Source organism: Aplidium turbinatum, chromosome 5, assembly GCF_918807975.1.
Source record: "Aplidium turbinatum chromosome 5, kaAplTurb1.1, whole genome shotgun sequence".
Lineage (NCBI taxonomy): Eukaryota > Metazoa > Chordata > Ascidiacea > Aplousobranchia > Polyclinidae > Aplidium > Aplidium turbinatum.
In genome coordinates, this window is record NC_137476.1 from 421,825 (window position 1) to 447,979 (window position 26,155).

Consider the following 26,155-nt stretch of genomic DNA (forward strand, 5'->3'; position numbering starts at 1 on the left):
GACAGCAGACCGCACACCAGCTGCGGAGCGCTTTTGGAACCGCTACTTTTGTAATAACGCTATATATCATCGCCAAGTATTCATTAATTTTGGAGCCTGTCACCCAAGCCCTTCAGGCACTCCAACTGAAAATGTTAGGTGTCAAGAAGCACATTGACAAACTCATATCAATGTTTTGTGATCATCGGCGAAATGCAGAAACACGTTTTGCAGAAAACATTTATGCAGCGGCATTGAAGTCAGCCGAAGAAATCGGTGTCACCATATCTGTCCCACGGCAATGTTTTCGTCAAGTATTCAGAGCAAATACTGGTGGCACCACTGAGGAATACTATCGCCGCTCCATTTACGTTCCTTACATGGACTCTTTAATCCAGTCTCTGAAAAGCCGCTTCTCAGAGACGAACATGCCGGCATTCATGTTATACCGACTGCATCCAGCCCAGATGGAGAAATTGACCGTTCAGACTACAAAGCCCTGGTCAAAACCATACACCAATTCTACAACTTTGACAATTTTCAGCAGGACGCCATGTCGTGGTATGATATAACCATAAAAGGAAAATTTCTCTTTTCAGATTTATGTGAGATAAAGCCAGTGCCCCCACTAGTAATGTGGTTTTGAGAGTACAGGAGCTCAAGTTGTCGAATTTTGCGATTACGGCAGCTCGTAGGTATCTTCGTAAAATAATAGAGGAAGTGGGATACTCCCGAAGAAGGTTGATGATCACAATCGGAGAGCTTGACCGGCCAGTCATCACTCGTATCACCTTCACCCCTCTTCCCTCCTTTCAGAAAATTGCCTATTTTTGCATGTTCTCGCTTTTTCATTTTTCATCCAACAATTTTCCAGGGGGGTCCGCTGACCCCATTTGCCCCTAAGTGCGGACGCCCTTGCTTATCCTTACTGCGTTATGCAAGAAAGAACACAATCGGTGCCGTTTTTAAGTCTTTGGCATTGTCACAATCAATACCGTATTTATTTGATTGTAAGCCGCGGCTTATAAAGTTTTTTTTTTCCATCATGTTTGCGGCTTAAATTCAAGGGCGGCTTACAATCAAAGGCGGCTTACATTTTTGTTTTTTGTTTGTGCTTTTTTCCTTGTCGACTTTGCCATAGTTGTTTTGCCGTACTGCGTTGTCTGATGCCGACAATTGTGAAGTTGTGACGTGCATTATAAATTGTCACATGCATTTATGACGTGCATTCGAAAGAAAAAAAGGAGTTGTCAGTTTTATTTATGGTACTTAACAGTAAACAGTTTCAGCTTTGCGTGTAAACAGTATTTGCGGCTTACATTCAAGGGCGGCTTACGTTAAATTTTTACACTATCACATGCGGCTTACAATCAAGGGCGGCTTACAATCAAGTAAATACGGTATGCGAAGCCTCACGACAGGCTGCATTATGTATCTTGACCAAGCGTACTGTTTTAATTGTATAATTCTTACGAAGTGTTATTATCGGTTGCTGTCCAATAGTAACCTCTGATTGCGAAATCTTTATTATGTATCGAGATTATAGTTGTATGAAAAGCTGTGAGTGAAATACGTTGAAGGGAAGTGCTAAACCATTCGTTAAAGTCCTTCAAGAATTTTCATTTATCATCTCACAAGTAGAACTATTCGACCATTTATTTGACTGTTTACATTATCCCATAAACTACGTCATTAATATTTCCCAAGTATCTTTCCTGGTTAGAGGTAGAAAGAATCGTGACTGGGATGACTCGACCTGGAATCGATCTTAGATCTATCAGCACCAAAACCAAAGGCGAAACCACTTGCCCACTGAGCTGGTTCACAGTTTTGTGGCTGAACAAATGTTCCATACTGGTTCCCATATGGTCGTTGAATGATGTAGACGGGCCCACAGGCTTGTCCGGTCACTCATATTTGGCCTCGAAGTAAGTTTTCCGTGTGTTGTTCTACAAAATTAAATCGAATATAAACCATATGTTTGAAATCAGACATTTTGTTGTAATGATGCAACGTTAATAAAACGACGCCGAATCGTTCATTATTAATGAGCTCTCGCCTGAAAACTCATAATTTTATTGATTTCGATACAAGTCAATTTGAATTCCACACGAAACGCTAGCTAGACGGTTGTTCATGTGGCGATGAAGCTGAGAAGCAAAGATGGTCGTGCTTTGTTGCGCGTTCGCAAAGCGCAACTGAAACGGTTTGCTCTGGTTCAACAATCTTGGTCTACAAATATATCGGGTTGACGTCGGCGATTGTTGATTCCACGTCATCCTTCGAGTGGTGATTTCCAGCGCGATTCCACCTGAGCGCTCGCGCGTGTCGAAGATATTTGTAGAACTTGTACTTTCTGTAATTCTGTTTGTGAAGGCGAGCACTGAGAGAACTGAGGCACGGGGTGAAAGACGCCAGGGTCAGTATTTAGTTGTTGGTCTTATTGACTTGTTTGTGATGAGGATGCAGCGATCAGTGTTTCAGTGATAAATCCATGAATCGTTTAAACGTCTTGCCAAGCCACAGCATGGGAGACGTCAGAGTTTTATTTGATGATGGTTTGAAACGTACAAGGCCAACTTTGCTGATTCCATCTTGAAAAATCCTTACAACAACAAGTTTTCTTAGTGTGTTATGATTCATATAGGAAGAACAATAATACAAGTATTTAAAATCTAGTTTTATTTTTCCAGTTAATTTCAAAAAATATATAGATATAATTATTATCAATAGTATTTCTTAACTGATTTGGCTAGTGTGAGATCTTCAAGATGAACAACCAGGAAACGTTCACAACGACGACGATTCAACATCAGACTGTCTACCCTGGTCCTCCTCAATGTGAGAGGAAGCATCTGGACACCGTCCGCAAACTTGGGGTAGGTGCACATTAACTTTCTTGTTTGACTTTTCAAGGCTAAAGATCTATAATATGCTTTTACCTGAACAATATTTGCCCGGTTACCCGGGGGAGCTACAGAAGACAATTTTTGTGCTAACTAAGATATGAACTTGTCTGAAGTTATGATGCTTCAAAAGAAGTCTCAAAACCAAACCAAATAGAAGTCTCAGGACCAAGCCAAACTGTGATCTTTGTATACAAATTTACCATAAGTTTGATTTCACTTCAGATTGCTGAAATAGTGCTTGGTGTTCTGTCATTGGGTATCGGCATAGCAGCAGTGGTCGTCTTGCAAGCAGGGCAGAGCACTAATGGCGTTGGAGTGTGGGGGGGAGTATGGGTAAGTCCCCACCAAGTTTATAGTTGATATTTTAGAAATATTTTTGCGGAAGTAAATGTTGTTTTATTACTATTTGAAAAACACCGTCGTGGTGACGGTAGGTGGCAAATACTGTCATTGGTGAGTAAACGAAAACTTACTTTATGTTGTACTTGCCTACTCATCTGAAAGTTAAGTCCAGGTGATAACAGTATGTGGCAACTTAATAAGTGAAATGCAACAAAACGATCAAGATTAAAGTGACATGCTATCGCTCCATCGCTCAAGCAGTATAGGCATTAAAAAGTCGAATAATTCATTAATTCGTTGCATCACAATGTCTATTATGACATAAGTGGTTTTAGTGCTGTGATAGTGGAATGACACTTGGAATGATCACCACATCTTGAACAAGTCGCTTTTATTAAAACTTCTGTGCTTCCTATTTTGAACTGCTACGAGTCTGTCAGCTGTATTTGTTTGTTATGTTGTCACATTGAGTGCTGCGTTTGTCGCACTGGAAGCCAACAACTAGTGCAATGATCTCGAACAGTTATTGGCTCTGATGCATCTTCATGTGCTGATGCTGTGTCTGCAAATAAGAGAAAAATGATGACGGAGAGAAATTATGGACGTGAGGCCCGGGCTGACAGTCACAGCCGACGTGGCCCGGTTGAAAGTCACAGCTGACATAAATTAATGATTTGCGTTGATCTCTGTCACCGTAGTACCCCCTGGCCGTAGGGTGGCAACAGGCGCACCCTCAGCAACATAGTAAAGTAACACAGTAAGATAAGAAGAACCAGCATATCATGATTCATCATGACCCCAATACAATGTAATAGCCCGTGCCTAGAGTTGTAAATGCAAAAAAAACGACCCGTCTTTTTTTTTAAAAACGTGTTTTTTTTCAAAAAAAAATTGGGCCAAAAAAACACGCGTTTTTTGTTTTTTTTTCATATTTTTCTGGAAAAGTTGTAAATTTTTCACAATTTGCCGCTTAGTTTCATTATAGTGCTCTTGAAAAACATTAAACTAGTAAGAATGGTTTTATTGGTGAGCTGAAATTCCTAAGTGTTTGTGCTTGGCAGCAAAGATTTTTTACATAGTCCTACGTTGTTTTGCTTTCTTCTTCATTCTCAGGCATGTTTGTGGCAGTAGACCTGACAAACATTGAATTAATGCAATTTGATACATGACATAATGTAGATGAGTTAATTTATTTTTCCTTTTATGGAAGTTAGCTAGCCTACAATGTTAGTATACTGGTATGGTACTGGTTATTCTTGTACACACTCAATGGGTTGACGAAATTTTGGAAAAAACAAGATGGCAACATTTAGAACCTGGGTTTTTTTTCGGTCATTTATCAGTCATTGACCGATTTTTTAGCAAAATGTCCGAAAAAAATATAGTCAATTCGGTCAAAATGTCCGAAAAATATATAGTCAAATCGGGTGTTGCAAGGTTGAGTTTCGCTGATGAACGTTGAAGAAAGTTTTCTCAGACAAAACACGACAACGTTTCTCAGCGAAACTTAATGTTGTAGCTCATAGGCACCTAACTATTTTTTTGGCCGTGGGGACGAAAGCGTGTTTCATCAGCAGCAACGTAAATTCAGAAAAATGTCACGCAGATGGATGACATAATTATGTCGTCACACTAGGATTGCTTTTATTGCCACACTCGGAGTTATCGCTACGTTCGACCTACCGTTAATTATTATAAACAAAACTGGACCTCTTCGGTTAAGCAAACACATGCCATGCGTCTGCGTAGGCTAGCGGTTGATGGACTGCGACTCTTTAAGCTAAGCACAACATAAAGTTTAGCAACGAATTAGATTTATTACCATGAAACAAGAGACGAAAAGGTTTACTAAGAGGTACACTGTAAATGGAATGCAAATACTAACTTGATTAGACGCTTGAAAACATATATACCTGTTGAAAGTAAAATCATTCATGTTTACATCAATTCAACAGCACGTCACCTTGAATAAATTTAAAAGTTGGTGACATCCGCAAACAGCCCTTGAAAAATAGTTACGGAGAGACGGTTGATTAAGTTTTCGACTTGACATTGCTCCCTTTTCACTACAATATCGCAACTTATGACTGACCTGCTTTCAACTTTATGATTGACCTGTTTTCGTGTTGCAGATGAAACAAAAGATGCGCATATTCCCGCCTTTGATCAGGTTTCTATGGCAACAGTCGCATTAGAGCTCGACCGATATATCGGTCAGCCGATATGTATCGGCCGATATCAGGTGTAGCCGATATATTGTATCGGCTATTTTTTGCCGATAAACATCGGTCAGCAAAAGCACACTCAAAACCAGCCATACATGCCTTTAGAAGAAACACAAGTTGCTCAAATGTGCTTGCATAGCACGAACAATTGTTGCGAGAATATAATTTCCCGCCCATTTTAGTGCGCGCATCTAGAAAATGTTAATACTGTATCCCTTAGCTTCCATTCAAGCAGGAAAACTTTCGAGTTTTACGTTGCTTCAACGATTGATGACATTGAATCAGCGCAACAAAGGTGAATTCTTCGCTAAGAATCGATGGGAGCACGCGCAACTTAGTTCAAGTCTTACGTCACAATGTCCGGCTTTGATCTCCGAGTAATATTGATAAGGCAAGGTTGATTACAAAATTAGATTATACGAGTCGAGTAGGCTATTACAGCAAGATGAAGCAAATTTTGTTAAGTTTTGGTATTGCAGCAAGAAAGAAAAGGCCCATGGAAAATTTACTTTCGCTCGGAACATAACACGCAAAAATATACCTAAAGAAAAATGCCCAGTGAAACTTTGCACAGCAGAAAGTAGTAGCGGTAGTGTAGAAGTTTTCCGACTCGTGCCCAGAGCATTGTGACGCAAAAACCCACACGACTTCGTTCGGTGGAAGTTAATCAGTTATGCGGCGTGTTGCAGCTACACGGCGCTTTGACTTTCCAAGCGCACCTCGTTGGTCTGATGAAAGCCTTTACTGAAATTTTAAAAAGCCTTCCAAACCATAGCCATAGCTCTCAAATGGCGAAGAATTCAGACCGGACACGTTTGTCCGCCGTCAGCAAAAACGAATTTCGAGGCCGGGTTGTTTCTTTTTTGTTTTATTGTTTTTTTTGTGATTAGTGTTGAGAATCATTTTTCCATTGCAGCAACTAATGCATAAACTTTCTTGGACTGGTTTGTTGCTTAATAACTTTGTTGGTAACACATTTTTCGTAGCTGATATATATCGGTATCGGCCTAAAAATTTCATAAATATCGGTATCGGCCTGAAAAAGTGATATCGGTCGAGCTCTAGGTCGTGCGTGTGCCATGCAGTTTGCGCGAGTAGGTTGTTGCGTTGATTATTACCCTGATTATTCCACATGTGCGCAATGCGGTTTGTACTAGCCCTTGTTGCGTTGGTTGGTGGTTACGTCGTGCCGAGACTTCAAGTTGATTGATTGATTGAATCTTTATCCTCGGACTGGGAAAGCTTCTTGCAGAGCTTAATCCTGGCAGTTTCGCATACTTGTAGAGGCTTTGAATCACTGACGCAGGCCCGGTCACCGAGATTGACAGAATGAAGTTTCCGATTGCTGAAGTCTTGTTGCCGGGGAACTATTCCATCCATTAGATGCCGCTGAATGGAGAGCAGTCCTTAACGTGCGTTGCTCAAGCGCACACCTCGAGAGTCGAACCAGCGCCACTTGATCTTGAAGCTTCTTCGTTCCAGAAGTGACGCGCTAACCAATTGAGCTATCGGGGCGGACCAATCTAACCAATTGAGCTATCGGTTTCATTTTCACAGCGAGCGATTCACTGCCGCGACAATTCACTGTAGAGGTTTCGACTTTCGAAAGCAACATCGAGTCTGTTTGCAAGCGCATAAAGCTAAACATGTTGTTTTTGGGTGCATTCAACATCTGATGACATTGAATCGACACAAAATGGTAGATTTTTGCTATGTTGCAGGCAGCAAAATCAGTCATTTTTACATTGATTCAACGTCTGCAGACGTTAAATCAATGTAAAAATGACACATTTTGTCTGGTGTGGAATTGTAGCATCCTACTCGTTCTAGTGATTATTTATCGCGAAGCTGTTGCGGTTTGCATTCAAAAAATGTTGTCCTGCTGCCGATCGCTAGTTCATCTATTGTTTTATGTATCAATACAGCATAAAAAGTTGGCGCCTATGTTGTAGCTAGTCAGGAAGTGCAAATTTTGGTTTGTATCAGCTACTTGAAAGGAAATATTTTCATCAGAAAAAATGACCGAAATAAATAAAAAATGACCGAACTTTTTCAAGTCATTTCGGACAAATGACCGAAAAGTGTCAGCGAAAAAAAAACCCAGTTTAGAACACACATTACCTTGTTTGTGGTAGTTTACTAATGCAAGCTATTGCCAATAGCTTGTTTAAAGGGGTATTAAAGGAAAAGCCTGACTTGGCGACTTTCCATGTTCTTTGTGTTTAATAGGCTACCATAAAACGATTTTCAATAAAATTTTGCCCCAGTGCGGTCTGACCACCAATGCGCGCGTGGTTTTGTCTGAGCTGTCAAAACGGGAATTTGCGTGAGCAGCGAAGCGTGCGACTGTACGGCCTACGTCATAAAAGCTGATCGAGCAATATTTCTTACTGCGGGCGATTTAACTGTATGGTATTCTCTCATTAACCTGAGGTTCTATGATTACAAGCGGTGGTTTTTATACTTGGAGAATGAAATAATGTTTTGTCTAGTTCAAATATTGCATTCAAAGAAATGGCATACACATGATTTTACACAACCAACCAAATCTACATAGGCTGCTGTGTAAATTCACGCTCGTCTGATCACATAGGCTACATTTCTTGGACCAACAAAATGAGCGATTTTATGTAGATTTAACAGGACAGTGAATTGCTTTTCATAGTTTAGTGCATTTTTCACTAGGTGCAGACTTACATATTACTAAGGCCATTTTAATTTAACCTAAAAAAAATCTTTTTTACTTTATTTTTACTGAACGGAATTGATAACTTGGAAACAAATAAGGCAATAGCAATTAGCAAGTCAAGTCAATTTATTTTGTTTCAACAGAGCCATATATTAACAAACAAGCAGAGTAAATGTAATCATGCATGTCCAATTGTCCATCTAGCATGTCTTTCATCCGTGCTGTATCTATCTCACAGTAGCACAAAGCTTGATGTTGGTTTGGTTTGGTTTGGTTTTGAATCTTTATCCTCGGACTGACAAAGCCTTGATAGGTTATTCCTGGTACTTGTTCGCATACTTGTAGAGGCACTTGACGCAGGGCCGGTTACCGAGATTGGCAGAGTGAAGTTTTCCGATTGTTGAAGTCTTGTTGCCGAGAAATTATTCCATTCACTAGGTGCCGCTGAATGGAGAGCAGTCCTGAAATGCGTTGCTCAAGCGCACACCCCGAGAGTCGAACCAGCGCCGTGTGATCTTGAGCCCGGCGCGTAACCACTGAGCTATCGGGGCGGACGATACCTACCGCTACCGACGCTACCGATTGCTCATCCATTGCCACACAGTGACAACATGAACACCTGTTGATATAAAATTGGTAATAATTAGGGTGATTACTTTTTCACTTGTCCAAAAAATTCATCAAAATTGTAGCGTTAGATCAAAAATTGTTCACAAAGTCAAAATTATTTACAAACTGCATTGTCGTGGTGACGTAGAGGTTGCACTGTCAGTGAATTTTTTTCATTTTACACCTTGTAGCCTACTTTGGCGCAGAGGGATGGTGTAACGGATAAGAATTGGACTCACCGAATAGTAGCAGACCCTCTACATGTACAAGTATGCGAAACTACCAGGAATAACCTATCAAGGCTTTGTTAGTCCGAGGATAAAGATTCAAAACCAACCAAACCTGGCTCGACTCCCGGCTTAAGCTGGTTGTTGAAAGCATCGCTCACATCTAGCTAGGGTGTAATAAATTGGGTGGGCATAATTGCTGCAGGAAAGGCGGCCGAGAGAAAGGAACTGGCCACCTTACGTTCCTTAGTGCCAAAGGCTTAGTACAATGAGTACCTATCTTCTCATACCCAACACTTGAATCAAGTATGGGATCACATTTGCCTTTTTAGCTTACTTTATACTGGTGTAAATGGCCCATTGTCTACTTATTGTGAATCATACGCCATTAGGTGAAATTATTAGGTGAATAAATTTTTGATAGGTCGTTTTGCGGCAGCTGTGTTGTACAGCATTTTGTACAATGATGGGTAATTTAACTACTTGAGTTCTTCATACGTCAAAATTTGTCAAAAGTTTCAATTTTTAAGCCAAAGAATAATTGCCCTAGTATATAATAATTCATTGCATAGGCTACCGGGACGGGAAAATTCAACTTTGCAATATAATTAGTATTAGGCAAGGTAAACTTAAGAGCGTTAAGATTTCATTTTCTTATAATTTCAGTTGCATTTGTAAAGTTGTTTTCAACGTGTTGTAGGTTCAAGGCCTTACAAACCCATAGGGAAATGCAATGCAAAGCTAAGCACTTATCCTGGTACGGTCAGTGATTTAATTATTTTATGTTAAGTAAAGCTAAACGAATGCAGTATATGATGTCAAATATCTAAATTTGCTTACCAATCAGTGTTTCCCACTCGATCCTCCTGCTGAGAAGCGTCAGTCACATCAGCAAGGTAAAGCTGATTGATCTCTGCCTCTGTGTACTCAGGCTCAAAACGATAGGGTTTAGGTTCCAGCGTACTTTCTTCTTTATCATCACTTACTTCTTCAACCACCGTACTATCTTCCTCTTCGTATTGGAAACCAAGATTCAAAAATTCTCCAATATGACACAAAAAATTTATAGTAACCTAAAGCACCTAAAAATTGACAACTGTATAAACCACGCATACAATAATGATGTTATAATTAAATTAACTTGCGTTCTTCTGGTGACTATAGGCTACCATACCAGGTTGCGGTCTTCTGGTAACCTAGTAGCCTATAGTCACCAGAAGAACGCAAGTTACTTTAATTATCAAATGCCTGGTGAACCGTTTCACTCTGTTTTTAATGATGTTATAGGCCTAAAGTGAATTGAATTCATTCAATTTTATTTTTTGCTGCTGGCGCAAACATGTACAGTAGGGTGGCTCATTTTCCTTGATGTTCTTTAAAATTTTTGTCAGTTTGGAATAATGTTCCATTTTGCTCACTGATATTTGTAAACCGAAAATTTTTGTTGGGTTTTGACCTTTGACCCTGGTTCACCCAAGGAGAAATTCTGAATTTTTCTGAAAAATTAGTAAATTTCGAAATGGTTTAGCAGTATCTGAAGAGAGGATTTCTCAAAATTTGACCACGTGACTTTGACGTCACTTCCCCTGTTAACTTACACGTGGAACATCTTCACCCTACTCCAAGTCTGAGAGTCACTAATAGTGCATGCTTTTAGTGTCATTTTAGATGATTTTACAGCCTTTTCGCGGTCAGTGAATCTATAACATAGACCAGTGTTTCTCAAACTGTGCGCCGCGGCACACTAGTGTGCCGTGAGAGATTCTCAGGTGTGCCGCAGAACTTTTGAGAATTTTGTAAAATAAGCTATTTGTATTACAAATAGGCATGCAGGCAAGCATGCTGACTTGAATGTGCACTTATCCATTAGATAACTGATAATATTATAGTTATATTAATATTATATATTATAGATAACTGTTGATATTATAAGCCATCAGAATAATCTTGCCATTTGCATCTTCATGGTTCAGTGAATACGGATTTTCTGCTCAGACAAAAATTAAAAGAAAAAAACGTGAGAGACTTCTTGGAATTGACGACGAAATGCGGGTGTGCTTGGCAACGACGGAACCTCGTTTCAATCTTATTTGTTCCCAAAAACAGGCACACCCATCGCATTAAAATTTGCAGAATAAAATTTTTTACAACAATTTTGCTTTTGTAGTAAGTGTGCCGCAAAGTTTTTTTTATTGTCTTAGTGCGCCGCAAGCTGAAAAAGTTTGAGAACCACTGACATAGACCAACAAAAAAATTTTGGCACAAAAGATGAGAGTCTTTTAGAGTATTTCAGGGTCCCTCATTCCGAAAATGCACTTAGTTTTTTCAAGTTGTCTCTAGTTTTCGAGATATTCGACAATGAAACTATTTTTGAAATCGTTTCTCCAAAGCGTTCAATTAGCAAATTACTTATTTTCAGCCCTGTTTACCATTATGATGTCATAATTGCACTTGTCTAGTTCAATTGGTTCATATTGCACGAAAGTTTAAAACGCAAGCAAAGGTTGAAATGAACTGTGTTTAACGCAAGGGAGACATAAATACTCAATGAAAACAGTTGTGAATCAGTACGCCTACATCACAAGAAAAATATCCCGAAAGTCATGTGTTTATGAATGCAGCTTTATATTGAAAAGGTAGGCCTACTGAAATGCATACTTGTACAAACGAAGTTTTATTCCAAGCCTTTGCTAAGGCCAAGTCTTTGCTGCAAGAATTTTTTTCTGGTCTATAGCCTAAATAAATGGCATATAGGCTAATAAAATATGCCTTTGACAAGTAGGATGCTGTACAAACAACCCAGATATATTTTGCTGCATGAGGCAACGCAGAGGACCAACACATTCTGCGATAGATACAGCGCTATATGAAAACAAGCATTATTATTATTACTTTGACATGAAGCTGGGTGATCAAGATAAGTCCTGGGTTCCTCCTAAAGTATGCAAACATTGCACTCAAACCCGTTTCTGATGGGCTCAAGGCTAAAAAGTTCAGAGTGCCATGGCATAAAGAGAGCCGTGGAATCACCATGAAAATTGATACTTCTGCATGGTGAGGATGTTCGAAGGAAGTCGGAACATCATGTTTACATGGAGTGTGCAAGGCAGTCATTGCATGGATGTTGCTATTTCTGTTTTTTGTTTGCCCTCTCTAGTTTCAAGTGGTGATTTGCTTGAAACAATAGGAAAACGGGCATGACTGAGAGTAACCTCAATACCTTCAGTAATGTTTTGGAGCAAGGTCAAGTTTTTTTCTCAAAACCATTTCTACCACCTACTGTAGTAGTTAAAGATTTAGTTATCAAAAGTGGTAGCTGCAATCTTGGCTCCTCATCTCGATAAACATGACATTCTTGACTCCAAGGCCAAGATTACGTTTTTCCGCAGCAAGGATAAAATTCTAAGCAGCTACTTTACTGAAGAACATAACTTTGTATTCTGTAATTATATAAATGGCCTTCAAACCTTGATGGGTGTTGCTCAGTAGGCCAATCATAATAAAGAGTTGCGTTTGTTCATCGATAGCTTTGTTTTGTTTATTTGTCTAGTTTGTTAAGCAAAACAATGTATGCATTTTGTTTGTACTTAGTAGCTTACTTAGTAAGTCTGAGACTGTTGAAATCAACAAATATATTAATGCAAAACGCAAGTTATATATTCTACATCTTGTATCCTCAGGCTTGCTTCACATCATATTTTGATTGTTACTAGGCCAGTAAACGTTAAATAGCTGTTTGTTTGGGTTGTAATCAGCGTGATTGGTTCCAAATAGCGTTTACACAACTCAGAAATGTGCCTGGAATTACTTCCAGTTTTGTCTATGTAGTAAACAACACGACGTTAAATCTATAGGGGCTCAAAATTGCAAAAAAAATATTTTTGCTGTAACTCAAAATCTAGAGCCAATTCGAGAAAACTTAGTGCATTTTTAGAATCAGGGGCCTCGAAATACCTTAAAATGACTCTCACATGTCTTTATATAAAAAAAAGTTTTGTTGGCCTGTGAAAATCGATAAGCATCGTCAGATGATTCAAGAAACTGAAAGCAGTAGATATTTATTACGTGAAGAGTGCGCAAAGAAAATCATGTCTGAAGTGTGGTAGAATTCGACATTTTGAGAGTAATACATGTGTCAGTGTTCATGGAGTTGCTAATTAAACCATTTTGCTTGCTACAAGTTTGTGTTACTGCCTCTTATTGTGTCCATTAAGATGCTAGAGTGCATTAGAAAATAGCGGGTGAGCAGTTTCAGGGATAAGCGAAAATTCGATATTTTGAAAAAATTCAAACCAAGTGAACCAGGGTCAAACGTTAATATTTTTTTGTGAAATTTGGTGTAGGAGGTACATTTACCAAAAGGAACAATATTCCAAACTGACGAAAGATTTAAAAGAAAAAAATTTTTTTTTCGAGATTTTGCGCCAGCCTAATGTACAGAATGACAAGTAAACATACGAATTTGACACCAAGCAATTTTGTGAAGTTGGTTTTTGTCGCCGAAAAGTGCTTCAAACTGTGGTTTAGATTTTTGATTAAAAAATGTTTCTAATTCATCACGAAGATCAAAAACACGTTTCCAAACTTTGCCTCTGGATAACCATCTCACACTAGTGTGAAATAACAAAACATTATTGGATGTATCCAATTCACTGCAAACTTTTGAAAATAGGCGGCTGTTTAAAACACTAGCTTTTACAAAATTCACGACACTTACGCTTTTCATTGTATCTTGGAATTCTTGTGGCAAAGTTTTCTAACTAATGAAATTCTAAACTTTTCAGAAGGCCTCAGGTGCCCCAGGCAAATTGTCAGGTGACCCCAGTTGGGGTCGCGACTCACATGTTGGGAACAGCTGCACTAGGTTAATGGCCTTGTTGTAAATTAGGCCCTGGGGTACCGTACAGGTTATCAAAACCTAATTCTGTAATTCTAAATAAATACAATAAACCATAAAATCAACATTACTTCATTAACTTGGCGTCTTCTATAAGCTGGTCGCCAGGAAGAAGTCAAATGTGATCTTTCAACTGTTGCACTAGTTTCTGGTGGAGAAGGAAAGATTTAAGATGGACATGCACCGGGTTTCAAGTCAAGTCTTTTGGCATATCCCATTTGGAATTGAAGAAAATTTTTAAAGTCTGCTTCTTGAAAATGCAGACTACAAATTCTGTGGTGTGGTTTTGGTCCACTCCAATGACAAGTTGTGGTGTTGACAAATTTATTCCATTTCCTTTTTTTGTGTACTGTCTTTGGGAAACCCAAACATACTAACTTTATGCAATGCTGTCGTGTCACAGCCAAGCACAACACAAAAGTCAGGCATAGTATTTGCTATGATGCAATATTGTTTCTACAATAGTCAAACTATGATGCAATATTGATTTTATGGACATTTAATTTTTAGCAATGCTACTAGATTTATACACTACCGTACCTCACCTTTCTAGTAACATTGCTACTATTACTCAAAGAAATATCCTAGAAACTTAAAAGACGTGTAAAACTATCCTGCTAAACTCCTTTGAACGCAACACGTCCGAACTTTGCAACCCAGAGCGCGAAAAGACTTTTGGTATTGCTGGAGCTCTTGGCATTTATGACGTATACTCTAGCAGTGTTTCCACTTTTTGATCATTTTGAAAAAAATAAATAAAACATTGGACTTTGGGCCTTGCCAGCGTCATTGAAAACCATTTTTTTTCGGTAATTTTTTTAAAAATGTATTCTTGAGTGTTCAGTTTACGCATTTTAATGCTTAATTCCAGTTTGAAAATTTCATTGAATATGCCTTTAAACATGTTTTTTAACTGATAGCTTAACATTTAACAACGATGTATAATTGTATAATGCTTTATAAATGTTGAAATAGAAGTATTCCTTTCGTGTGTCGTAAGGTCTTAGATACTTTGTCATTGATGCTTCTTGCAGATCATTTATGACATAATGCAAGAGATCTTATTACTGATATTTTTAGCTGTTAAAAGTAAGTGCATTTGTCAGAAAAGGTTTAGGTTAATGTTCCTTTCAAATGCCCACCACCCATGTTGACTATTGCTAGTAACTACCAACCAGGGCCCGATTAACCATGAGGCACACGAGGCACAGGCCTCAGGCCCCTTGGCTTTGGGGGCCCCCATTTTTTTTACATTAGTAGGAAAAGTACTATAATTTGGACCACCTAACGAAAAATCTTAATATTTTTAAAAAGATCAACAACATTGGGGTGCAACTAACTTTATTTGATTAGTTACAGGCTAGTTGGTTTGTAAAAACAATTCCAATCAAAAAAACATAACACAAACAAAGAAAACTACATTATTATTTTTTTTATATAGTGGTCCATATTATCAACTCAGTTTCTAAAATGGACCGCCCTGTTTCATAATATGGACCACCATACTGTAATATGGACCGTTGTCATCATCATGTGAAAGTAAATATATCAAGGAAGTCAAACTTCAAAGGCATGAAATAGAACACAAACACTCAATAAATAGAAATAGTCTGAAACGTTCATGATAGTCATCTCAAAAATGTTTCAAATCATTGATCGTTAGCACAGTTGTCACAATAGTAAAAATGAGCATTTGATATATCAGCACAACTTTCATGGGCCAATTTCTTGCACTGACAACACTGAATCCAATCCTCACCAGTGGACTCGTCACACACAAGACAAGTGCATGCAGAAGCAGCATTGCTTGGAATAACTCTCTTTTTTGAAGACTTAAAGGTTAAAGCCTTTTCTCACTTGTTTTGCTGGTTTAGCTTTTTCTGTAAACTTGATTTTATGTTTATGTAGCGTACCTGTCAACACAGTAGCCTTTGTAGTTTTTCTACGTTTTCTTCCCTTCGTACGGTAACTTGTTTTGGAAGTGGGCTTATGTCCTCGACAGATACCCTGCATGAAATGCTAACTGAACAAGGTTGTAAGTTCTTAACACTCAATGACGATGGTCCTGGTGCTTGTGTGATTGATTCATACGGTGCATCAGCTAAAGTTCCAGCATTTAATTCTGTTGACATGATAGAATTTTTTGCCACTTTCTCCATGTTTACCACATCTTGTGACAAAGGTGAAATGTTTCGAGAAATTGCATCTTGAGTAGACATATCTTGATCATCAATTATCAGTGGTGATACATTGTTTGGAAAGGTGTCTACTTCATGAGGCTAGTCAGTAACTTCAGCTGAGTGCTGAGTGAAAACCACTTTCATCAAATACAAGAGGATTAATGGGGTAAATTCCTGCTTTTTTAAATCCATTTAAAATCCACTTTCCATGCTTAGACATGTCGTCAGAACTTAATCAAATTGTTTATAATATCAAAGTGGTTATGCAAATTACTGGTAGTAGCTTTTATCACTATAAGAAAGCAAGTTACAAATATATTTTATGATGCACTCTAGAAAGTTTGAAAAAAATGCATAAATCTCATGGAACTTCATTACTGTGCCTGTCTTCATTACTGAGAAACAAATTTCTACCAATTGACCATAACCTGGAGTCTTGGACCACTGGTCCATATTACCATACAGTTATGTGGTCCATATTACAGTTAGCATAATCTTATGTTGCTTGGTGTCATTTAGAATTAAACAGTGGACATTTCTTCAAGATTTTGGCAGATAGTCATTAGTAATGCCTCTCCTGCAGATTACTTTTGTATAATCTTTTGTAACTGTAGCAATAGTTGAAAAATTCTCAATAGTTTAGACCAGCAAAATAACATCGCAGACCCCTAAAACACAAAACCTCTAGCAACAACAAAGAACCAGCTCAATCCTTTGAATCTGAATTTCTGAAATAGTAAAAACTAGGTCAGTAAGAAAGATTAATTCAAGCTGTTCACAAACCATGAAATTATTTACTTCAGTCATTGAAAAAACAGCAGTGGTCCAAATTATCAGTCGGTCCACTTTATAGCACTTTCCCCTACCGTAGGCGTAGGTAGGGAAAGTTGTTGTGCCAGTGTGTGCACACTTGTTATTTTTGAGTAACAATTTCAAATTGTGTAACGATTTTGCAGTAACAGTTGAGCACTCCTGCTTTGCATCGAAAGCGATTGCCAATAGGGGCCCCTAAACTTAGCTGTGCCTCGGGCCCCCGTGAGCCTTAATCAGGCCCTGCTACCAACCCTGAATGAAGAAATTTTCCCTTTAAAGTGGAGTTTTTCAGCACTGCTCAGTGTTCACATAGTGAATAAATGCTTCATAATACTTTTCCTGACAAGTATAAAGTTTTACTCATATTCCCGCAATGCAGGATAAAGATATAAAACAAACATCAAAGATGAAAACTTTTTATTTGGGAACTAGGCCTGCTACTTTTTGAGATAAAAGGAAATTGACCTCTTGTCGTTACACACCAATAAAACCATGATGCGTAACTTAAAAAAAAATAATTATTGGGTAGAGGTAGAGAGTTACCTCTCTACCCAAATTATATTAGCATACTTTATTTCACACAAAATATAACATAATTAAATACAATAAACTCAAACGTTTTCGACACGTACGTGTGTCCTCATCAGGAATTAAATCTGCAATACATAAAATGAAAAATCGTAAGATAAATTTGACTATGCACTGTAACCTAACAACTAAAAGTGCAATTAAAGAGCACATCGCTTCTTGTGAAACGTGCACTGACAATGTCTCGATCGACCAATTTAAAATCATCTGTCGAGGCAGATCTGATTTTTAGACTAAGATCATGGAAGCCTTAAGAATCAAACCTAACAATCCATCTCTCAACCGGCAGTTATTCGCCTGTGGCTCATCGTTCCTTTTGTGTGTGTTCTAATTGTTTTGTCCAATGCCTGTAGTCTACACCTCACGTGATCTGTTTCCCACCGCATAATTTACTCGCAATCATTCTCGTATCATTTGTTCAGTTTGTGCTTTCAGTCCAGAGTGTCGTTACAGTTACAGTGCATAGTCAAATTTATCTTACGATTTTTCATTTTATGTATTGCAGATTTAATTTCTGATGAGGACACACGTACGTGTCGAAAACGTTTGAGTTTATTTTATTTAATTATGTTATATTTTATGTAAAATAAAGTATGCTAAACCCGCTAAAGTTACTATGTTTTATTTCTCTATGGTTCAACAAAGCAAACTCTCTACCAAAGCTTTATCTTCAAGGAAAATAAAAAACATCAAAATGTTTCCACCTGTCACTACATTTAAATGTGATTTGGGTTAAAAGTTAGGACTTTAGCACTACACTGCTTTTGCCAAACTTTTCATCAATCTTTTGTCTACCCAAGAAAATTTTTTTTTAAAGTTACCCATCATGGTTTTGTTGGTGCGTAACGACAAGAGGTCAATTTCTTTTTATCTCAAAAAGTAGTAGCCAAAACTTGTTTTAGTGTTCATAAACAGATAGCCCGCCCCAGAAAACATGGAGGTAGAGTTAAAAATTATCCAAATATGTTGAGCGGTTCTTGAAATATTGCCGTTTTTCTATTGCTCCTTATCTACGAAGCCACGTAGTGGCTAATGTTATTTCATTTGTAACTCGAGAACCGCTTGTCTGATTTTCATCAAGTTTGCACCAAAAGCACATCAACTGGAACAACCTCTTGATGTTGTACTGGAAAAGGTGTGGAGTGCTGGTCAAAAGTGCCTTTGTTAAGCAGAGAAACAGGACACTGACCACCTGGTCCTAACATGCATGGGCTCCGTTAGGGGGGGGGGGGCGGGGGTGATTAAACTAATGCTAAATTACCCCCCCCCCCCACTAACGTAGAGATACAAATTTCATTTTTAATGTATTTTTTACTTTTGTGTTTTATTTTCATGTTTTTATTTTGTTGCACAACTTTTGAGGTTTTTGCTTGGAAACTTCGACTCGCAAGACAACGCCAAATTATGTATTCTGTCAAAAATATACGCATCACAATATGTGTGACGTCATAGTTTCTCACTGCTACAAACTGTTTACTTTCGCTTTTACCACTCACGAACGAAACCCACTACAGTTCACTGTTTAATGTCTTTATATTTTCGGTTGTTGTAAAAGTTAATGCATTTTAACATTCATTTTATTTTTTTCTGAATTAAATGTAGGCCTAGACCAAAGGCGTGCAACATACGGCCCGCGGGCCAGAGCACGGCCCGTGGTACCCATTTACGTGGCCCGCACGTTCTTCATCAAGTAGCCCATTATTTTTAAATACTGTACTTTTCACTGTTAGATCGGAGGATGTTGTTATTTGTAACGTCATCATTAGCATTATTGACTTTTAGCATGATTACATCATTAGCATTATTGTTGCGTCATTAGCAAGCGTTGTAGAAAACCGCCTTGTTTTTCTGGCACTGATTCAGTAACATAAATCTTACACTTACTTTATGGGTGCAGTGTGGTGAATATATTAATATTTATTCTAGCATAGTAAAAATGTCTACAAGTAAGAAAAGGAAGGTTGATTATGAAAGGCGGAAGTTCAACAATGAGTGGTGTATAAATTACTTCGTTGTTCAACACAATCAAGATGTTGTTTGCCTGATTTGTCAATACACAATAGCAGTAATGAAAGAGTAGAATATCAAGCGACACTACTGTGCAAAACACTCTGCTAATTATGATAGCATTGTGGGTCAATTACGGGTTGACAAAATGCAGCAGTTGAAAAAGTCTTTGAGCAAACAGCAAGAGGTATTTCACGGTTACAAGAAAGACATTGAGCAAAACTGAGCTTCAAGATATCTGAAACTCAATGTGTAACTTGATTGTGTGTACTTTTCCATTTAATAAATTGTTCATATAAATTCATGTGTTATTCGATAGACTGGCCCTCAGCAGCATTATAATTGTACGTTGTGGCCCATTGCGATAAACAGTTGCACGCCCCTGGCCTAGACCCTAAATGCTGAAACTTTTTCTTTCACTGCGGATGTTATGGCACAGGTTATCGTGCTGTATTTCATGCAATTGTAAATGAAGTAATAGAAAGCATTGACCTTAACGCTTTTGATGTTTTAAATCTAACCATTTAGCGTCTGAAGTGTAAAGTTTGGAGCACTTGAGCCAAGGAAGAATACAAAGAGGAATTTTTGCGTACGTCCCCTCTTCCAGTCAAAATTGTCTAAAAACCTCAAAAAGTGTGGCAAATGTGTAAGAGCTTTAGCTCGCGATTTTAGATTCGTTGAAATAATTTTTCGATTTTAAATCGTGCTGAAAGGTAAAAATTTTGCGCCTTTGGCGTGAAACATGCCGCCTTGAGATGCTGTATAAGAAACTGAAGCTTTCAGTAATGCGAAGGAGAATCTGGGGGGCGACCTCCCAGAAGTATATGTGATGCACTAATCCAATAAGCCCCCTGTCGATGTCAAAACATCGTTCCCGCCCCTGCTTAAATTACCCCTCCACTCTTAGGAAGTGTCCGGAGCCCCTGCTAACGTGCCTATTAACCAAAATCCCAGGTGGCTTCGAAACTGCACACAAGTGTGGTACCGTACTGCATTTAACAACTGGCTGGACCAAATTACAGACAATACTTGAGATGTGCCAACCATAGGACACTGTTACTACTATTTGAGAGGATGAGAAATCTTTATGGCTTGTGTGTTGAGACTTGAGATCTACAAAATTGCAATGAAAAAATATACCACACATAATATTATAGTCTGATTTGAAATAAGTTATACGAGTTGTGAGACTGTTTTTTTTGTTGAAAGAGACGCTATTGCAATGAGTTTACCCTAATTGCTGCGTATTGTGACATTTAATGTCAAAATAGGTAAAAAAAAACAAAAAAAACAAAAAAAAAATAAAAAACAAAAAAAAACGATAAAAAACAAAAAAACGAGCTCGTTTTTTTTTAAAACAAAAAAAAAACGTTTTTTACATCTCTACCCGTGCCCCGTTTCCGCGTATTGGTGACATGACTTGGTAACGCGATCATAGGACAAGCTGACGCCACATTGTTAGATTTCATTGTTTTAGTCACAGTCCTCACAGCAGCCTACTTATTATTCAGCAACTTTACCTCTATATGCACCACGAATCACGTGACTAGTTTTGCTGTTTGCTTAAATAGAAGTTTTGCTCAGTTCAATTTTTGCTCACTGGCAAATCTGACGTTAGATGCTTGTTTGGAACGCTTCTGAAAACATAACAGTAACGCATGAAAAAAGCAATTAACTTCTCTGTAGCTAAACTAAACAAAATGCATCCGTTGTGGTGGAATATAGTTTTAATGGAGACTGAAATCTCGGTTAGTTTTGTAAATATTGAAAACATGACAACTTCCTCCTGGTGACATTCCTCCTGGTGACATTCCTCCTAGTGACATTCCTCCTGGTGACATTCCTCCTGGTGACATTCCTCCTGGTGACATTCCTCCTGGTGACATTCCTCCTGGTGACATTCCTCCTAGTGACATTCCTCCTAGTGACATTCCTCCTTGGTGACATTTATCTTGTTGCTTTCAGTTTATCCTTGCTGGAGGATTTGGAGTCGCGGCTGGAAGTAAAACAACTACCAGATGCATTGTAAGTGGCCCAACATCATTAATACGTTTGAAAGGTGTCTCTCATTTACTTTGTTGTCCTGGTGTCTACAAACCAAGCTACCAGTCAACGCCTCCAGGGTTAAGATACCACGAGCATATTGAGGTTGAACGTCTCTTCCATCATTATCATCATCATCATTATTATTATTATTATTAACGTTAACAGTGAGTTTCGAAGCATTTGACCTTGAATGGACTTCCATGTAGAAAAGGTAAAAGAAATCAATCAATTTTATTTCTTCTACTCCCTAGTTCAATCCTTGAAATTATGAACGAAAATTTTTCACCTGTCCTTCAAATGTATTGGACAGGTTTCCATGGCAATTATGGTGAACTCACTGATCAGGATTCAGGTTTGAAAGAAGTAAATAGTTTCCACAGCAACTCTGCATTTCAGATCAACACCCACATGACACTTAGCATCATTGGGGCGATATCAGCAGGAGTGCAAACAATATGGACTGGGCTGCTGGCATACGGGTCCTATGTTGCTTACCAAGTGCTGGAAGAAGATGGCGCGTATTTCACCCAAATCGCGGTGAGTCAGTATGACAATCCCAAGAAACGTCTTCAGCTTTTTCATTGTTTAGACTTAGAGTTTTAGACAAAGAACACGCGACAATCAATTGTTTCTTGCTTTTGATTGTAAATGAGATTGTTCATGCGCGAGGTTTACAAACCTGCACTAAAGTCACAAGTTTCAGAAAAACTAGATTTATTTTGAAGTTTCACTGAATAGGATCAATACTAATAACGTTTTCATTATTGATAAAGCATGGTGGTTTTAATGATGCTTCTTTTATTGCACCGCTTCGCTAGTTATCGAGATATCGCATTTTTTTATTTTCGACAGTCGAGTGTATAATTTGCAATTGCATCGATGATAAACAACACTATCCTACTTCCGTCTTCCGATGGCTTGTTTTCTGTGTGGAGTTGTTTCACTGATGCTGCAGCGCTTCCTATGCAACGTCATTTAACCTTGCCCACTTGCAGACAACACTGTGGGGCCTCTTCGCCGCGGTATCCGTCATCAGTGGACTCTCCTTCATCATGCTGATTGTGAGCGCCAGCTACTGCTGCTGTGCCTTGCCTGGATGCTGCAAGGTGAGGCGGGTGGTGTATATTTCAGTATTAGCCGACTGCTATGCTCGACTTTGCTAATGAAATGTTTTTCAGGGCGCCAACCAACCAGCTCATATCCTCGTTGCCCAGGGAAACACCCAGCACTTTGCACCAGCTCAAGGTAACCTCAATTTTAGTTCTTGCCGAAAGTTATTCACGTTTTGGTATTTGCATCTTTTGTGCTCACAGCGAATGTAAATGCTTCCAAAAGAGGAAACACTTGGGGTTTGAAATAATAATTTCATCAAGTGCTCGCAACTAACATTAGATACCACGTCATCATGTAAGAATGTCACATCGTGACGTCATCGCAATGCATGGACGTCATGACGTAAACTAAGCCATGAAATGACGGAGGCAGGGACATGAAAACAATAGAAGATGCTTCATTAATGTTTGTTCCATTGAATTGATCAATTACGCGTATGGATTGATAGACTGGGAAAGCAACACTTTGTCTCGCCATGGATTTCGTTGCTCTGTTTTGTTAAAACTTATCTCGTCCTTTAGCTTGAGGAGTGGCTTGTGGAAAAGGTTGTTTTACCATAGCAGACGATGTTTTATCTGTTGGATTGAGTTTTCCAGATGGGAAACAATGGAGTTAATTGTTCGGTTCCAGACAAGGTTGTGGAGATAGACCAAAAGTACCTGACTCCATTTAAAGGCATACTAAAGGAAAATTTCAAACCGGAATTAAGCATTAAAATGAGTAAACTGAACATTCAAGAATACATTTCAAAAACAATTACCGAAAAAAATTTGTTTTCAATGGCGCTGGCAAGGCCCAAAGTCCAGAGTTTCATTTATTTTCATTTTTTTTAAAATGACCAAAACGTGCAAACACTGCTCGAGAATACGTCATAAAGGCCAGCAATAACAAAAGCCACGTTACCAATCTGATGTTTTGAGCAAACTGTCTGCTGTTTTGATGTTAAAATGTGCTGTTTTGATGTAAATACATACATAGCCTACAGTCAAATCGCCCGCAGTAGCAATTATTGCGTGATCGGTTGATTGCTAGCCTTTATGACGTAGACTGCACAGTCGCACGCTTCGTTGCTCAGGCTCAATCTCATTTTGAAAGCTCTGACAAAAGCACGCCCACAATGGTGGTCAGACCGCAATGGGCAAAATTTTATTGAAAATCGTTTTATGGTAGCATGTTAAACACAAAGAACGTGGAAAATCGCCAAGTCAGGTTTTTCCTTTAGTACCCCTTTAAATTCAAAATTCGTCTGATCAAAATCATCGATTGAACAGACAAAGCTTTTCGAGATGAAACAATTGCATTTGATTAGTTTTTGGAGAGATACTTGACCAATTTTCCCAATCACCACGATTTGCATTAGTTCTGACTAACAATTGGACTGACAGCACTTCCATAAATTAGTCAGTACCGTACTATTTTGAAAAGCCACATTTTCTAAAAATAACATATCCAACTTTGATATCTTCCCGACTTCCAAAACTAGTATGAAAGTTCTAATAGCTGGGGTGAGGTGATTAGTGATTACGGCAGCAACCACTAAACCGATACGACGCACGTCGAGTTTGAATTAGAAAGCGAAAGTTTAGTTGTTTCTGGATTGCAGCCGAATAAAGAAGCAAACTCGTCTCCAGCAAGACACCTCACACTGAGAACAGAACTATGAAAATTTATCTGGCTGTCGTGGCCGAGTGGTGAGAATGTCTGCGCGACGTTCGAAAGGACGTTGATTCGACATCGCTCCAGAGCACGCGGCTGTGTTTCGGCGAAGACACTTAATGGCAAGCCAAAATAAGGGGAGCAGCTGACTCGAAGACTATATGCCCTTTCGCTGCTTCCTGTCGTCTGTTGCATCGCAACTGTGATCGCAGTGTACTGTATGTTATCGCAATGGTAGCAAATAAAAACACGATTGTTATTATTATTATTATTATTGTTTGTGACCTATTAGGCCTAGCACATCGACAGCATTATGCGTTTCTCTAACCGTATTGGTGTAGCTTCCACGGTAGCTGTGAGGCTTCTAATCTACAATATGTGGAAGAAGACTGTCACGATTTCTTTCTATCTCTTACCAGGAAAAAGACTTGGAAAGATTCAATGACGTAGTTTAATGGGTCAAACCGAAAAGCAGTCAATTAAATGTCGAATAATTCTACTAGCGAAATGATAATCTGACTTCTTGAAGAACTTTAACGAACGGCTTCTCAAATAACTCTAATTCTGCATCAACTACCAATCCACAACTCATAGCACAACTCTCATAATCAACTCATAACAACCACCATAATAATCATAATAATAATCTACACCACTATTTATATAGTTGGTTGTTCAGTCCAGTAACTTCGAGAAGGTGACGTAGTATTGCATCACACGAACTCATCGTCGGTCACGTAGCATTGAGATGTAAACAACAGAAGTCTCTAGAATGTCACGTAGGGCCGAAGGTTGTAGAAAACACGTTACATAATACAGATTTCGTCATCAGAGGTTACTTTAGGTCATAACTGATAATAACACATCGCACCAGAATTCCACAACCAAAACAACACGCTCGTTGAAGATACAAAGCAAGCCATCGCGAGGCATTGCACCTTGATTGTGACAAAGACTATGAAAGTAAACTTTCACTGTTTCGGTGATTACTTGGTGATACACTAATACTATAAGTTGCATTAGTGACACCGGAATAGATTTTTCAGAACGTCAGACGTATCGCTCGCTTGGTGGCAGACAGCAAATCTTTTTTCAGGCAAAGATTTGTTTTCAATTCATTGTTTTTATCACAATTCTCTCACTTTGTGACAAAATAAAGCCACCTTGTGGAACAGTTTGACTTTTAATTTCTTGATAAACAATTTTATTTCAACAAACTTCAAATTTTGTTTTCCAGCTGCTCCTGCAAAGTATCCAGGATCTGACTATCCTCCTCCTGGATACGCTCCTCTGTAAATTGATGCCTCGCCCATGTTGAAACGCGCATCACACAGACTTTGTTTCTTGTAAAGCATCACGACTTCTATTCTTGTAAATAAAGTTCCCATTTTCCAATGCTTCACTTATTTTTTTGTATTTGTAATCAAACGCGCTGAATCGTTTGCAGACGACGTCATGCATGGTGCATGGACGTTTGCATGGACGTTCTGAATCATCTGTGGGTGGGCAACCACAGCAGAAACCGAATGTTTCATTATTGCGGAAATTATTGTTAAACGTGATCCCTTCCACAACGTTTGCAAAATAGCAAATATACAATCTATAACCGACTTTCTGTATGGTTGGGAAAGCCACCTTACTACTGCAGCTTAGGATAGTGCGAATACCTCACGATGGGTCATTGCGTTGTCATGTGGTTGCTTTGAAGATTGTAAGAATCGTTATCCTTGGACTGAGAAAGCTTATATGGAGCTTGACCTTTGCGTACTTGCAAAGGCTTGAAACTACTAACGTAAGCAGCGGCAGGTCACCGCGACTGCTCGATCTGGAGCGCATTGTCATCGCATTTGAATGATAAATATTTAGAAGATGGCA

At 38.7% G+C, this 26,155-nt stretch overlaps 1 protein-coding gene across 1 annotated transcript; it reads left to right on the forward strand.

Moving 5' to 3' along the window:
* The first annotated feature begins 2,676 nt into the window (after positions 1-2,676).
* LOC145769894 (uncharacterized) lies at positions 2,677-25,677 on the forward strand. The gene is made up of 7 exons (XM_082581435.1): positions 2,677-2,858; positions 3,111-3,221; positions 21,431-21,490; positions 21,908-22,048; positions 22,507-22,617; positions 22,690-22,756; positions 25,518-25,677. The coding sequence occupies exons 1-7, from the start codon at positions 2,751-2,753 to the stop codon at positions 25,574-25,576; spliced, it is 657 nt and encodes a 218-aa protein (XP_082437561.1). The 5' UTR covers positions 2,677-2,750; the 3' UTR covers positions 25,577-25,677.
* Positions 25,678-26,155: the final 478 nt, after the last annotated feature.